Source organism: Metarhizium album (assembly GCF_000804445.1).
Source record: "Metarhizium album ARSEF 1941 chromosome Unknown scaffold_8, whole genome shotgun sequence".
Classification (NCBI taxonomy): domain Eukaryota; kingdom Fungi; phylum Ascomycota; class Sordariomycetes; order Hypocreales; family Clavicipitaceae; genus Metarhizium; species Metarhizium album.
In genome coordinates, this window is record NW_024467582.1 from 404,868 (window position 1) to 419,572 (window position 14,705).

At 53.8% G+C, this 14,705-nt stretch overlaps 3 protein-coding genes across 3 annotated transcripts in view; 1 reads left to right on the forward strand and 2 right to left on the reverse strand.

Moving 5' to 3' along the window:
* The window catches only part of MAM_03916 (nucleolar GTP-binding protein), a gene marked incomplete at both ends in the record, with an annotated part of 2,787 nt that extends 777 nt beyond the window's left edge, over positions 1 to 2,010 (forward strand). Inside the window, 2 exons of the mRNA XM_040822715.1 lie at positions 112 to 1,895; positions 1,969 to 2,010. Of these exons, the coding sequence (XP_040679221.1) occupies positions 112 to 1,895; positions 1,969 to 2,010 (1,826 nt within the window). The remainder of the gene's footprint in view (positions 1 to 111; positions 1,896 to 1,968) is intronic.
* A 703-nt stretch (positions 2,011 to 2,713) lies between these two features.
* MAM_03917 (rab GDP-dissociation inhibitor) lies at positions 2,714 to 4,849 on the reverse strand (the record flags this gene model as incomplete). Its single annotated transcript, XM_040822716.1, has 7 exons — positions 2,714 to 2,905; positions 3,058 to 3,821; positions 3,891 to 4,236; positions 4,321 to 4,348; positions 4,488 to 4,547; positions 4,621 to 4,645; positions 4,804 to 4,849. The coding sequence occupies 7 exons, from the start codon at positions 4,847 to 4,849 to the stop codon at positions 2,714 to 2,716; spliced, it is 1,461 nt and encodes a 486-aa protein (XP_040679222.1).
* Positions 4,850 to 5,513: 664 nt separating this feature from the next.
* MAM_03918 (50S ribosomal protein L4) lies at positions 5,514 to 6,346 on the reverse strand (the record flags this gene model as incomplete). The annotated part of the gene is made up of 2 exons (XM_040822717.1): positions 5,514 to 5,690; positions 5,861 to 6,346. The coding sequence occupies 2 exons, from the start codon at positions 6,344 to 6,346 to the stop codon at positions 5,514 to 5,516; spliced, it is 663 nt and encodes a 220-aa protein (XP_040679223.1).
* Between the last annotated feature and the right edge of the window lie 8,359 nt (positions 6,347 to 14,705).

Below are 14,705 nucleotides of genomic sequence, written 5' to 3' on the forward strand. Positions count from 1 at the left end.
CATGAGATTTTATATATATATATATATATATATATATATATATGTAGACTTCCCTTCTGTCCTTTGCATCTTTTTGCTAACAGCGTCGATCAGCCTTCTACACCCGAAAAGTCAAGTTCTCCCAGGAAACCTTCTCCGAAAAGTTCGCCGCCATCCTCGAGAGTTTTCCGCGATTGCAGGATATCCATCCGTTCCACAAGGATTTGCTCAACACGCTCTATGATGCCGACCACTTCCGCATTGCGCTCGGTCAGCTCTCTACCGCCAAGCACTTGATCGAGACCATTGCCAGAGACTATGTCCGTCTGCTCAAGTATGGCCAGTCCCTCTTCCAGTGCAAGCAGCTCAAGAGGGCTGCGCTCGGTCGCATGGCCACCATCTGCAAGCGCCTCAAGGACCCCCTCTTGTATCTCGACCAGGTCAGGCAGCATCTTGGTCGGCTGCCCTCCATCGACCCTAATACTCGAACTCTGCTCATTTGCGGTTATCCCAATGTGGGCAAGTCCAGCTTTCTGAAAAGCATCACTCGTGCCGACGTTGACGTTCAGCCCTATGCTTTCACGACCAAGAGTCTGTTTGTCGGCCACTTTGACTACAAGTATTTGAGATTCCAGGCCATTGACACTCCGGGTATTCTGGACCATCCCCTGGAGGAGATGAACACGATTGAAATGCAGAGTATTACTGCCATTGCACATCTGCGATCAGCTATCCTGTACTTCATGGACCTGTCCGAGCAGTGCGGCTACACTGTTCAGGCACAGATTCAGCTGTTCAAGAGCATCAAGCCTCTATTCTCCAACAAGCTCGTCTTCCTGGTCGTAAACAAGATCGACGTTGCTCGACCCGAGGATCTAAGCCCCGAGCTGCAGGCGGATCTGCAAGGCCTGATGAAGGCTGGAGAGATTGAAATGCTCCAACTTTCCTGCAACACTCAGGAAGGTGTGCAAGAAGTCAAGAACGCCGCCTGCGAGCGCCTGATTGCCGAGCGAGTCAACCAAAAGCTGAAGGCTGGCACAAGCAATGGTAGGAATATTGGCGGCCGTCTGGCCGATGTCATGTCCCGCATCCACGTTGCCCAGCCCATGGGCGGCCAGTCTCTCGAGACGTTCATCCCCGAAGGAATCAAGAAGTTGAAGAAGTACGACAAGGAGGACCCGGAACGCCGCAAACTGGCCAGAGATGTCGAAGTCGAGAACGGTGGCGCTGGAGTATTCAACGTCGACATGCGCGCAGACTACCTCCTCGAGGACCCCGCGTGGAAGTACGACAAGATCCCCGAGATCTTTGACGGCAAGAACGTCTACGACTTTATCGATCCCGACATTGAATCCAAGCTTGCCGCTCTGGAGGAAGAAGAAGATAAGCTGGAACAGGAAGGCTACTACGACTCTGACGAAGAAATCGACGACGACGAAGAGGCAGAAGTCCTGAGAAAAGCCGAGCTCATCCGTGAGAAGCAGCAGCTGATCCGCAACGAAGCCCGCATGAAGAAGCGTCTCAAGAACCAAGCCATCATCCCCCGCAGCAAGACCAAAAAGTCCTTCTCCCAGCTCGAGGACGCCCTCGATCAACTGGGCGTCGACACCAGGAATCTCGCCGACCGCGCACAGCCCAAGGAGGTCCGCCGCGGGCGCTCCATGTCCCGCAGCCGCCTGGGCACCGAGGACGTCGACACAATGGATGTCGACTCCAAGCCCCGCGATCGCCTGCGCTCCCGCGCTCGCTCCATGACCAGAGCGCCCACAACCAACCGTCGCGAGGACGGTGTCCAGGACGAACTAACGAGGTCAAAGGCCGAGAGAATCGCCAAGCTCAACCAGAAGAGAATGAACAGGATGGCTCGGCAAGGCGAGGCCGACAGACATACCACGGTTTCTCTGGAAAAGCACCTCGTAAGTCATGACCATCATTCTTTCGTTGTTCCCAATTACATACCAGCCGTCAGCTAACTGTTTTCTTTTGTAGTTCTCTGGCAAGCGCGGCATCGGCAAGACTGGTCGACGATAAGTTTCCAGCCAAAAAGGGGACTCGGGCAGAATGTGCTTTTCTTCGTTGTTGTCCGATACGTTATTTCCAGGTCATGACGAGTCGTATTTCTGCTCTGGAGTTGGGCGTTTTTTTTTTTGTTTTTTTTTGTCGTTCTTGTCGCATTGGAATCGGCTCAGCTGAAGGATACAAAGTAAAATGAAGACGTGGGAACAAGCTGCTTGCGGTAGCGCTGCTGCAAAGCGCACGCGGAAATCAATCCAGACTTTTCTTGTCCTTCGTCCCATTGGATGCTGTAGATTGCATATATATAACGATATGTGGCTAGGTTCCAAAGTGCACATGTGCCCAGATCCAAGGTTACCATGTATGATGGGAAGTGCAGCGTTTACAGCCAAACTTGCTCAGGAGACGGGGGACCAGGTCACAGAACATAAGCTACAGTACGTGATGCAGTAAATGACGACCTCTGCTTCGCTAGTTCTGTTGCTCAAAGTTGAAATTTTGTCAATGTAGCCAAAAATCGAAAAGAAGAGTGGAAACAAGAATTGGAGGACGTATTTCTTTGCCGCTATTTCAAGCAAATTGGCATAAAAAAGAACAGATGCTACCCAGACAACGCAGTCCTCTACCACACGTAGCTCTAAAAAACAACATCCTACCTACCCTACCTACACGACTAGCCTTCTGAATCTGTCATCTTTCCGTCGCTAGAACCGCGTCTTTACTCTTCGGCAACAGTGATGCCCTCTCTCAGGCCCTCAACCTTGAGCTCTTCGCCAGCGCAGCGCCGATAGATGTCCTTGACGTCGTCGGTAGTCGTCTCAAAGTGGCTGGTTGCGTCATAACTCTTGGAGATGAAGAGGTTGTCCTTCTTGCCGTCTTCAAGGGGTTCATAGATGGGGATCGGCGGGCCCTGGGAAATTACTTGTTAGCGGGTTAAAAAAAAAAAAAAAAGACAACATTCCGATAGCTTCATTCTTTGGCGAGATTACGGAAAGGCTCCCGGGACTGTGGACCAGGGGGGGAGAACAATCGATCTGCAGGGTAAAATTGGTAGGCACGTACCATGAACTGTTCTTCAACCTTGCCCAGGCGGTCTAGGCCGGGCTGCAACTCGAGGTGGTGGTTTGCAGATGTCTCGGCTATGGTAGAAACGATGGCGATCCAATAACCCTTGGGGCAGACATTGTGAGCGGATGATACGCAAGCAATGTAGATGTCTGCAGACCAATGCTTAGTGGCTTTTCTTCCAGCATACTCAATGTAGTGGGGGAGCAAAGTCTTACCATTCTTGCGGCCAACTTGGGACTGGGGAATAATCAGCTGAGCAGAGTCGCTGTCGTTGGTTCCGGCCAAGGGGTGCTTGAGGATGCAGATGGCTCGCAGAACGTGACCGGTAACCTTGGTCTTGCTGGGGAAGTAGGACGGATCGCCGAGAATCATCTTGGCCTTGGTCTCGAACTTCATATCCTCAGCACCCGTCTTCATGGTGGCCTTGATGCCAGAAGCCCTGTCGCCATCGTAGAGCAACTCGTCCACGTTGGTGTTGAGCATGTAAGTGCCGCCGTATATGGCGGAGAGACGAGCGAAGCCCTGAGGCAGTTCGCCGAGACCGTAGAGTGGATAGATATAAGGGGACTTTCCGTACCTGGCAACAGAGTTGCCATACAGACGAATCCGTTCTATGGCCTCGGGAGCCTGGCCCTTTGTTGTGATGTAGTCATCGGTAAGGTACAGAGCCATGGCGTGGCCTATGAAGTCCTTGGTGCCAGCCTCGAGACCGAACTTATCATAGACCTCCTTCATAGTGCATGTATTGAAGTCCAGCCCTGCCCGCAAGTCAGCATGTGTACATCGCTAGGCATCAATATTGACATGGTGAAGTTGCGAATACACACCCTTGTGAGTCGCAGGGTCCTTTGGGTTGAAGGTGCCAACCCACTCGATGAAAGCCTTCATGCGTCGCTTCTCAAAGATGCCCATGAGAGGGGACTTGAGAGCTTCGCCGGCATCAGAGGGCACCTTGGCGACAGTGGCCTTGCTGCCAGCACCTTGCTGAACGAAGCTGCCGGCAACCTGCTTGAACTCGAGATATCGGGTAACATCGGTAGAGACGAGGACGTTGGTCAATTCTCCAGAGGACATGAGGAACTTGGGGACGAGATCAATGTTCCAGTCGTTGAGTCGGCCGTACTTCTTCCACGGCTCCTCGCCGGCCTGAAAGTTTCCATACTTCTTGAAAAGCTATCACATGTGACGTACACAGTCAGAAACGAGAGGCTCGGGTCAGGGGCGAAGGCAGCAAGCGAATGGGGGGAGTGCCTATACCGTCTCGAGGTTCACCGACGCGGCTTCACTGCACACGGAGAGATGGGTTAGCGGTTTTACTTGCATGCCGTCTTCCGGTGTTTTCCATCTGCCAAGGACACATGTCCCCTCCCCCCCCCTTCCCCCGTGATCATGAGGCTCGGGACAAGAGACAAGAGATTTCTTACCCGCCATAGTGGTCATTGCGGTCGATATGGAGAACCTTTTTGCCCTTGACGCTCAACACACTGACAAGAAAGAAAGTCGCTTGTCAGTTTAGACTTCTTTTCGCCTGGAGTCGCCCGCAACGCATATACCTACCCAGACAGGATGCATTCGGTCAAGCCTAGTGAAAGAATGAGAGGTCAGAAAAAAAGCACTCAATTCAGGTAAACTGCTCAGCCCAGCGAGGCGCACACACACACAAAACAAAGCGCTTCGCCGATCGACACCAAAGTGCCGGACCGCAGGTGGAGCTCTACTCAGTCAGGCTTCGAAACTTACCAGTGCCCAGCACAATGACATCGTACTCGTTTGCAATCTCATCCATGGCTTCGGTCCGGGTATTGTCTGCGTGGCTGTCGGTTCGTCTTCGTCTCTGGGCAAGGAGCTGCGGTGGTGATGATGATGATGATGATGATGATGATGAAGATGATGAGAAGCTAAAGGGGAGCTGGCTTGGCGTCGGGTGGAGGGGTTCAGTGGTGCAACTTGCAGGTGGCGGGGAGCAGAGGAGCGAAGTCCAACGGCGTCGCGGAGGTGGGGAATGAATTTCAGGCCCGTCCAGGCGAGCAGCCCTCGTCTGTTCAAATCTCGTCGGGGATCCATCCGTATGGCGAGGAAAATCAATTGCCGCCTTGTCGGACTCGTATGATGGATGAAGGACCTTGGTTACCGGGTGTTGGCAGATTGGCTCCTTGTCCAATATGCCACCGTCAAGACACACAGATAGACCATCTAGCACATCGAGCCCGCGCGCCGCAGTCGGTGTGCATACATAAGTATGCATGGTGGTTCCTGAATCTGAATTCCCGGTTATACCGTACCGTCTTGCGAGTAATTGTACAGAGTATCTCTCAACTAAATGTACACGCGACACAGCAAGCCGCCGCCTGCTACTCGTCACATTTTCTCCGTCCATCCGACGAAATCACGCCTCCTATCCCCGGAATTGCCGTGTCTCGACGTGACTGCAACCGCAACGCCTCTTCTCTTCACCGGCCGAGTTCCCTCTCGTCCTTGATCGGCTCCTCCTCTGCACTCTTCTCCTTCGCCCAAGCCTCTTCGACGGCAGCGTCTTCCTCTTCCTCATACCCCGCGGGTCTGTAAACCTGGCCGTCCTGGGCGTGCATGTCAATTTCAGGATCTGACCCGGCCACATCAACGGCATCCTGCCAAGTGTAGTATCGTTCCGTCAGGGCATGTTTGATGGCTCGCATCGTTTTCGTAACCTGCACCGCCAACACGGCAATTAGTCTAGACCTCGCAACGAGTCAAGTGTCTAGGAACAGGATTCCAAGAGGAAAAAGGGAAAGGGGGGAGCAAGGAGCGTGCGACGTACCTCTCCGTCTCGCGCCTCAATCTCCCGCTCACCAAATCCAAACTTGCCCCTCGCCAGCTCCGCCCTGGACGTCGCAAGCATGTTCCTCTCCCGGCAGCACACCCACCAGAGCGAATGCAGGTCTTCCCACGACTTCCTTCGGAGCTCTTCCACGGTCCATGCTCTTCCGTGCTGCTCGGTTTCCTTGGGCGACCACAACGCCTTTCCGGGTTCCGGGAAGAAACCCCAGAGGCCGTGGTCCTCGTCGACTGCGACCTTTGGTTTGAAGTCTCGCGGTTTGGGCAGAGGTATGTCGGACATGGAAAGGTGCTCCCGGGGCCCTGATCCATACAGGCTGCTGACCCCTCGGTTCTTGTTGTTGTCCTTGGTCTTGAGCTTGCATTGTGCAGCCGTTGTCGAGAACGTGGCTGCCCGGGCTGAGGCGAACCGCGGGCCAATTTTTGACAGGCAGCCAAACGACTGCCTCGGGGCACTGGAGCTGGCCATTCTATTTTCTGTCCTTTTGTTTGGATGGGGATGGACAATGGCTGGCTGTCGACGCTGCGAGTCCGATTGCTGCCCGGTTCAACGAATGATGTATACAAAATTTGGCACATGATTGGACTCGGCAGAGCCAACTAACCCAAGCTTGCTTGGTACTCCAATATGCTGAGTCAGCGGGTGCCCTTTTCGCCTACCCTACACGTGAACTAGTCCGTGTACTGCTTGCATCCCGCAGGGTAGCTACCCTATAACTAGAAGCACGATGCTTCGAACGTCGTCTTTCCTGACCACGCGCAGCACGAGCAGTTCCCTGAGAGGCACCTTGCTCCCAGTCAATCTCTGCTGCCAATAAAGACAGTAACAAGTGAGGAAATTCGGCAGTCCATGCAGATAATCCCCCCCTATGCTAACCAAGCCTCAACGACTACAAGAATTCCTGGTTCATCGTCGCCCACGGCATCTGATAGGCAGAGACCACGGCAAACCCGCAGCATACTCACGGACGAACCGGAACTAGCGGTCCACGACGACAACCATCGTTATTAGAAAAGGCTCTTCCTTTTGTCCAGATCCCCAATGCTCGCGGGTCGGCGGTACTACCCGCTCAACCCACCCGACTCCACAGAACGAATATAGAATCTATTACGGAAAACAGCCAGTCTCCATGATACCCGCCTCATTACCAACTTGCCCGATTTAACCCATTGATCTCGCGTAGATGGAGCACAGGAACCAGGCATCCGGTCCACCCGCCCACGGGAGAAAAGACCTGTCATGGTTGACGCGGGATGCGGTCTGAGCTCGACAGTGTGCTTGCATCGCCTCACGAAGGGCCAGTCTTTAGCAATGTCAGGGACTTACTTACCCCGTACTCCGTACCGCGTACGTAGCGAAACTCTCCAAGGGAGATGAGAAAACACGCGGGCATCTATGTTCAATCAATTCGTCATGACGAATCATCGCGCCTTAATCCGCTCCCCCCACCCCGCTCAGCGATCCGATCCAAGGCCTCGTTCACGACATCGGTCATCGGCGGGCCACCCACCATCATCACCATATCAGCAGCAAAAGGCCATGCTTGGGCTGGAGCATTTGCCGTCAGCGTGAGGTCTTCACGTAAGCCAACATCGTCCCGGAAAACATAAGAACATCACACCAAATCGCATGGTCCCCTCAGGTCCACGCACGTTTTTGGACGCATCGAGGTACGCATCTGGTAGAACCGAGAACAGGAACCCTCCATCTGACGCTTGACTCCAGAGCCAAAGACTTTGGCTGTGTGTGTGGTGTGTGCCTGACCCTGACCATACATCTGCCTGCCACGGTCACGACATCGCCTCCCCAATATCGGCAGGCCACTAGTAGTACTGCTCCCAGCATGCAGGCGACGGGCGGCATCTGCCCTCGGGCCGGCAACCGGCAGTAATATGACGGACACGATGAAATTTGGTCCTTCGTCGTCAGCTCGATGACCCCAAAAGACGTGCGTGCGGGTGTGCCGCCGGCCGGAGAGCAGCCTAGCTACACACATACACACGCTCACACGCTTTATCAAGTCGGTGGCAGGTCGTATGTAGCGCGAAGCTGTGGAACGACACATGTTCATCCAAAGAAACCTGGGAGGCATCGCACTGCGCAATCGGTAGTACATACAGTTAGTACATATTATACCTTACCTTGTATGCTAGGATCGACTGATCCCAAGTCGACGGTCTCGTTAATTCGTTCGCTTCCGTCGTGCTTACGGATCACATTATCCAGCATCTGCAAGTCCGGGCACCGGAGGGACTGTATATGTACGACACCACCATATACCAAGCTATTGGTTGGGAGGCATTGGCAAAACAAACTAGCGATGAGTCCGACGGCGGTGCACGTCCGGGAATACCACTAGTCCGCGGTAGTGACATGGACGGTCTCTCGGGCTTGCGACTTGTAGCAAGGAGTTACGCTCACCTGAACCAACCACCCTCGGTCCAGAGCCAGTTATCGTGGATGTGCACTGGTGTGCGAGGCGAATTGCGAAAACCTGACCTGACCCAAACCCAGGCAGGACACCTGAGCTGCTTTCCTGACGCGTGTCAACCTCCCGACCTGTGAAAAAATGAAAGGGTGGTGTTTATGATAACCCGATGCCACGCCACGCCACGCCACGCCACGCCTTGCCATGCCATGCCATGCCATGCCGCCGCGCTGATGACAACACCAACACGGATGTCAATGCCAGTGCCAGTTTCCTGGTACCAGATACATCCCCTAGGTGGTAAACTAGCACTGACGTAGGTTCGTACGGAGTGAGGTCCTCGGACATTGATTCTCGCGCAACTCTCCATCCCTGACTGGTATGGAACGAATCGACATGCAGGTCATTTTCTGGTGGCGGTAAGCATTCACCAAAGTCTCGGTATCCTCGGCCAGGTTTTCCCCCTTTGGAGAAGCCTGCTACGACGGACACGAGTCACCACCGTCAATGATCCAGAGTACAATATTATAGTTTTCTTTCCCTCTCAAGGAACATGAAAAGGAACGAACCGTCGTCATACACCATTGCCCAATGTATGTAACTAGCCATATATGAATCGACTGGCAGCCAGTACCGTGTCGATGGCAGAGCCAGATCGTCGGTGTCACCGCTATTCATCTCAGGTTGCGGCGGTGACGACAAGTGTTTCCCCTTGGGCCGATACCACAGGCTAAATGGGAGAAAAGAACGCCAGTTGTATCTGAAGTATCTGTCCCTGTGCGGTTCCATATCTGTTGGTCTATTGCGCCTAGATATCGTCCAGTATTCCATGACTGGTCCTCCCTTCCTGCTCCGGGGAGGGGGATAATCACCGCGGAACTTGCCATGCGGTGCGGGCTTGTTGACGTAGACCGGACGTGGCGAAGTTGTCACGGACAGTGAGGAGTCGACGGAACTCGACTTAGAGTCTTGGGGGCCCAGAACCTCACTTTGCGAAGGTCTGACAACGCTGCTTCAATTCGAGGCTTTACGAACAGCTCATTGACAGATACATGTATCTGTCCAGCATCTGATCATGTGGGACGGAGGCAATCCGGCCGTGACACGTCCTTGTGAACGAACGAAATCGGACCCCGTACAGCACCTGGGATCTGACCATGTCTTCCGTCACTTGGAGAATCTCTGTCTCCTGTACGCCGTCTGTTCCGCACACAACTTACATAAAATTGATTGACCACTTGGCCAGTCAGTGCAGTAGACATCCGGCGTCACAAAGTGGTGACGGGTGATGCTCTCCCCTGTACTTTCATGCAAAGCGTGTGCAGAAATGTGCTTCCTCGTACGGCGCACAGCGTACACCCTGCAAAAGTTCGAGCTACGGAGTAGACGGACTGGCATCCCCTTGTTAGCATGTCCAAAGCCTAGGGTTATTTGGCGGACCTCCTTGACCAAGTGACGTCTTCTATGGGCTCCCATGCTGCCGTGCGGGTGGGATGCATGTACAACTAGTACAGTCGCTGCACGGGGGAGTCCGTATGTACGTACAACATACGTCCGTACAAAGGTAGGGATCCAAAACGTCCACCGCTGGTGTTGAGTGTTGTTTGTTCCAGTAAAGACGAGACCAACCACCTACGCAATATCTGGGATGCCATCTCGTCGCCGCGACACGCCTGATGAACCAGAGCGACAGACAGACGGCATATGAAAAAGCACATAGTAAACTGTACTGTACGGACCTTCTCCAACCCGAGCGGGTAAAAAGAATGAAACAAAAGGGAAAACCAAAAAAAGAAAACAAACCGGTTCCTGGCTGCTGAATGTCCGAGTCGTCAACAACCACCGTCAATCATGGATTAGTTAGGCCACCACGGCTTTTCGCAATGCGATGTGGTGAACATGGTTTTGACGCCACCATCTCGTCCATGGAGCCGTCCTGGCACACCACGGACCCGGCTAGAGACTCGGTAAATGCAAAAGTAAAAGCATGTTTACTCCGTAGCTTGACAATTTACATGGGCATTGTTGCAGCAGCAAGATGTAAAATGTGACAAAGCACCGCGCCGGAGTTCGTCCGAGGTCGGCGACGTGCGCATCACCATTGACTCCGGTTTTGTTTGTTCTTGTCGTCTAATTTTTCGAGCTGCGCGGAAATAACTGGCCTGACTCGCGCGCTCACCATCCACAAGTATCCAGTACCCAACAATACATGGCGGTTGCGCCACCTAGTTACTGGCCGCGGGCGTTTGCCATGGACACGCCGTTCAACGCCTTGTGGCAAAGGCAAAGTCTGGTGTGTGGTGTATGTGTGTGTGTGTGTGTGTGTGCGTGCGCAGAGGACTCCGTCCGCGCATGCCTTGCCCAACCCTATGCCGTGTAACCATTGCCATTGGTCAACACCCCCTCCCCCTTTCTGTATACCGGCAGAGTTGTTGACTGCAAAAGACTTGCGCTCGGCGGCTCGCAACTCGGCAAGGAGGAGCATCAATGTGTACAGTACCGGCTGGGGAAGAGCGGCGAGACTTCCTGTGGTCCGTCGCAATTGCAATGAAAAGAAAAGAATGAAAACAAAGAACGACGGCCGTGGGGTACGCAGGCATCCAGAAAGTTGGTTGGAGAGCATGAGCTGCCCGATTTAGCGTGGCCAACAAGAGAAAGAGAGTTCATGGCTGGGTAGGCGCTGATGGCGGCAATGTATGTCTCCCAACCAAACTTCACCCTGTGCCATGACTCTCCTGCCCGCCTCGCCACGGCGTGGAGTTGCGCGAGAGATTTGATGACTTCTTTTTCATGGAGACGGATCTTGAGGCTCTTTTATCAACGGACCTGTGGGACGCGGCTGATTGGGGTCTCTCTCGGAGCGGCAGTAAATGGATCGCACTCCACATGAGGCTCTTCCTGAAGGTGAAGGCCCGCTTTCATAGCCAGGCACGCATTTGACTGCCGACGTGGTGTGGACAATGATGTGGTTCTTCCTCATCGATGTGACAGTGGCCACTTGAGGGGGAAGGGAGAGCGGGAGGGAGGGGTCTGCGCTGCTTCTTCTGCTCTGGGCTGGCTGGGTCAGCCAGAGAGCGGCGCCAGATACGGAGCACTGGGGTGAGCTAAGTTTGAAATGGCAAATGGCGTTTGTTTGTTGGTGGTGGCCACGCCGCCCTTCGTCGGTCGATACCAAATATCAAACCAAGCCACAAGGGAGAACCACAGGGCCATTGTTACCCGCGAACCCCATGCCCCAATAACTGTGCTTTTGGGTGTTTGGTATGCACCTGAGCGGGGAATTGTACGTAGTATTGCTACTCTCTCGAGCGTTGTCGGGTCCAAGTCCGGTCAACAGCGTGATGGGATCGAACGAGGCCATATCATCACCTTCGGGGAGTGCTATTCCGTGCTCGTGCGGCAGTTGCTCGGAGGGCCGTTTTGTTGTGCCAAGCTACGCGTTTGTTTTCCCATCGCCAGCCACACCCTATAGCACGGCCGTTCGTGGTCGTCTGTACGAAGCAACGCACGTAGTCCTACTGCCAGCACTCCCTTCCGTACTTTGTCGGTCCGCGTACGCTGCACTCCGTGCCCTACTATCACTAGTCAGCAACTCAGTTGGCCAACTTGTCTCTGCTCTGCAGAATCGAGTAGGCAGAGGCAGGGAGATGGAGGATGCGGTGCGACGTGCTACCCTCGTAATAGCATGGCGCGGCGATGAAACACTGACGTGCAAGATGTGCTAGAGTTGTCGGTATTCCGCTTCTAGCAGTTCCGATACGACACGCTTTTGGTGTGGCTGGGTACGGAGTACTTGAGTATAAGTACGTACTACGGGGTACTCCGTACTCCGTACTCCGCGCCTTGGACAGTGCAGGCAAGTGCGTGCCTCACACCAGAGGAGGCAGTCAGCGATCGCTGGTCGCGAGGCGGACTTAATTCCCGATTTAGGCATGGCGTCGTTGCGTGATGACATTGTCAGCTCCCAGTTTTGCCAGGATTTTTGATTTTTGCCGGGTCAAGACGTTGGCGATAGGATAACCAGTAGTGCTCCGTACCTGGTACATATGAGTACCCGGGTTCCTCGTACGGTGCGGCGTACGGAGCACACAATATTCTCTGGAGCAGCCGTCAAGCATTATCTTAATGCCGAAAAGAATCGTCTCTGTGTTTTATGTCTGACTCGCGTGCTGCCGTCGCGTCTTTCTCCAGATCGAGGACGATGTTCTCCGTACCAATAGGGAATAATGGCCGTGGTAACACTGCCCTCTGGCCATGTTCCCTTGACTTTGTTTCTCAAGTGTCTCTTCCAATTTCGACCGCGGCAAGGCCGTGCACTCCCCGTCGGAGAAATGTCGGCAGTTGTAATTGGCCCGTGAGTACTCCGTACAGATTACTGTACCGAGTATCGGTCGGCATGGACGGGGGGCGTGGGCGTGCGAACAGCGAACAAGAAACAAGCCCATGACTGTTGGCTTGTTGTCGTCTACCGGAGAACGGAGTATTTGTTCTCCATATTCTTGCTTGCGCACAGTATCACGGGGCACGGAGTACCCAAGTGTGGAATCCCTCATTCTTTGGGTCCGGAGTACTCCATGCGCCGTATATTGCAAGTTACTACTCCGTACACGGACACGGACACGGACAGCAATCCGCGCGAACTGGGCGTTCGTCATGTAATAGTATTCCTTGAAGCTGGTGGCGCTCCATCATACATGCATACAATCATGTAACGCCAGACTGTGGACTTGCCAACGAACGCAAATCCTACTCGACAATATCTATTGTCCAGAGTAGCATCGTCTTGGCTTGTTAAATCCCCAAAGGTGAGGGGTGTTGGACACAAGTCTGTTAGTCAAATACTGATGATAATAACAATTGCAATAGACCGTAAGCCGTGCTCGATGCTCGGCTGTGTTCCGTACGAGTACGTACTTACGGAGGGCCATGGCATATTACTTCTGAGAATTATTACGTCTGTCCTCCGTATGCGGCCTGCGTCTTGTGTTAGTTGTCGACTGCCCAATCTCTCACCCCCCCCCACAGGATTGTATCATTGCATCGTGTCGCACTTGTAGCTAGGGTTGTAGTTGTATTGATTGCAGGGCACAGCATGCCTCTGGGGGATTCACTCAGGTTTGCTTTCCAAGAACAGGAAGCGTGGTCTTTCACCTCGCAGGGATGCGGGCTAATCTACAATCTCTACAATAACAAGTTGCGGTGGAGAGAGGTATTTTACCAAGAAATCCCGCGTTTCCATGGATAATACAAAGGGATCGCTGGTGGCTGCATAGCCCAAGTTGGACAGGCCCAGGGGTGGTGCGGCCGCGGTCAGCCGGATGTTTTTCGCGACTGGCCAAAGGGAGCGACTGAGCGCTGAGAGCGTCCGTGGCATTTCTCGTGTGAAGAGAAAAATTCCTTCCCAGCTCACGCACGAGGCCGGCTCGAAATGACTGACTGTACCTCGGCCATTGTCCGACCCTGTGGCCGATGGCGGTGACGCGTATCGGCCAACCTTCCGCGCTTCCAAAAAGGAGTACGTACCAAACGGGAGCAATTGGCAGGCAGGCTCAGAAGATAGGGGGCACTAATTCAGCCGGTTGTTCATTTGCAAGCCCGACTCCCACAAGGCTACCACGAGATTGATTGCATGTCGCCTCGAAAAGGTGCCAGTTTTGTTGATTGCGATTGCCGTCTGTCGAGATGGGCCATTGAGCCGCATTAGCCCCAGAGCCCCGTCTGGTGCGGCCAATTGCTTCCCAAACCCATCGCCGTGTGCCGTGACACACGAGGAAGACGCAGAGCAGATTTCCAGGCGTCGCCTCAAGACAAGCCCGTTTCCGCTAATTTCTGTGGCCTCCAAGATCCACCAGCCTCTGGAAGTTCGGGGGCCAGAAAAGCTTCGATGGGGCCATCCAGAAGCTTTTTTGGTGTTCCTGCTGCCGCCTCTGGAACAACGAGATTTTGGAGGGGCTTGAGGTCGATTTGGGGGAGAGGGGGCACGCAGTTCCTTGCTTGGGTCTGGAAACAGGTCCCAGGTCGAGACGGTTCCACCAGGATCTGCCTTGTGGACGGAGTCGTGACGGCTGCAAGAGCGATTGGATGGAATGGTTGGCGTTTGATACGTACGCGATTGACGTCGGCCCCAGCGGGCAGGATTTTAGGAATCGGACTGGATGCAGCAACACTTTCAGCAACTTTAGAAGATCTTTGTTTCACAAGCTTGTATTGCGTATCGTCGGGGGTTGGTTTTTTTTCTCCGGCCACACGCAATTGAATAACACAGGCTACACGCATCGGACGACTGACAAATGCACGGAGAGAAGAGCGCGCGGTAAACAAGTCAAACGGAAAGTCCCATTGTCCAGGGGCGGAATAGGTCGTCCTGGTCGTTAGTTGATAATGTGCAGTTGACCAGCA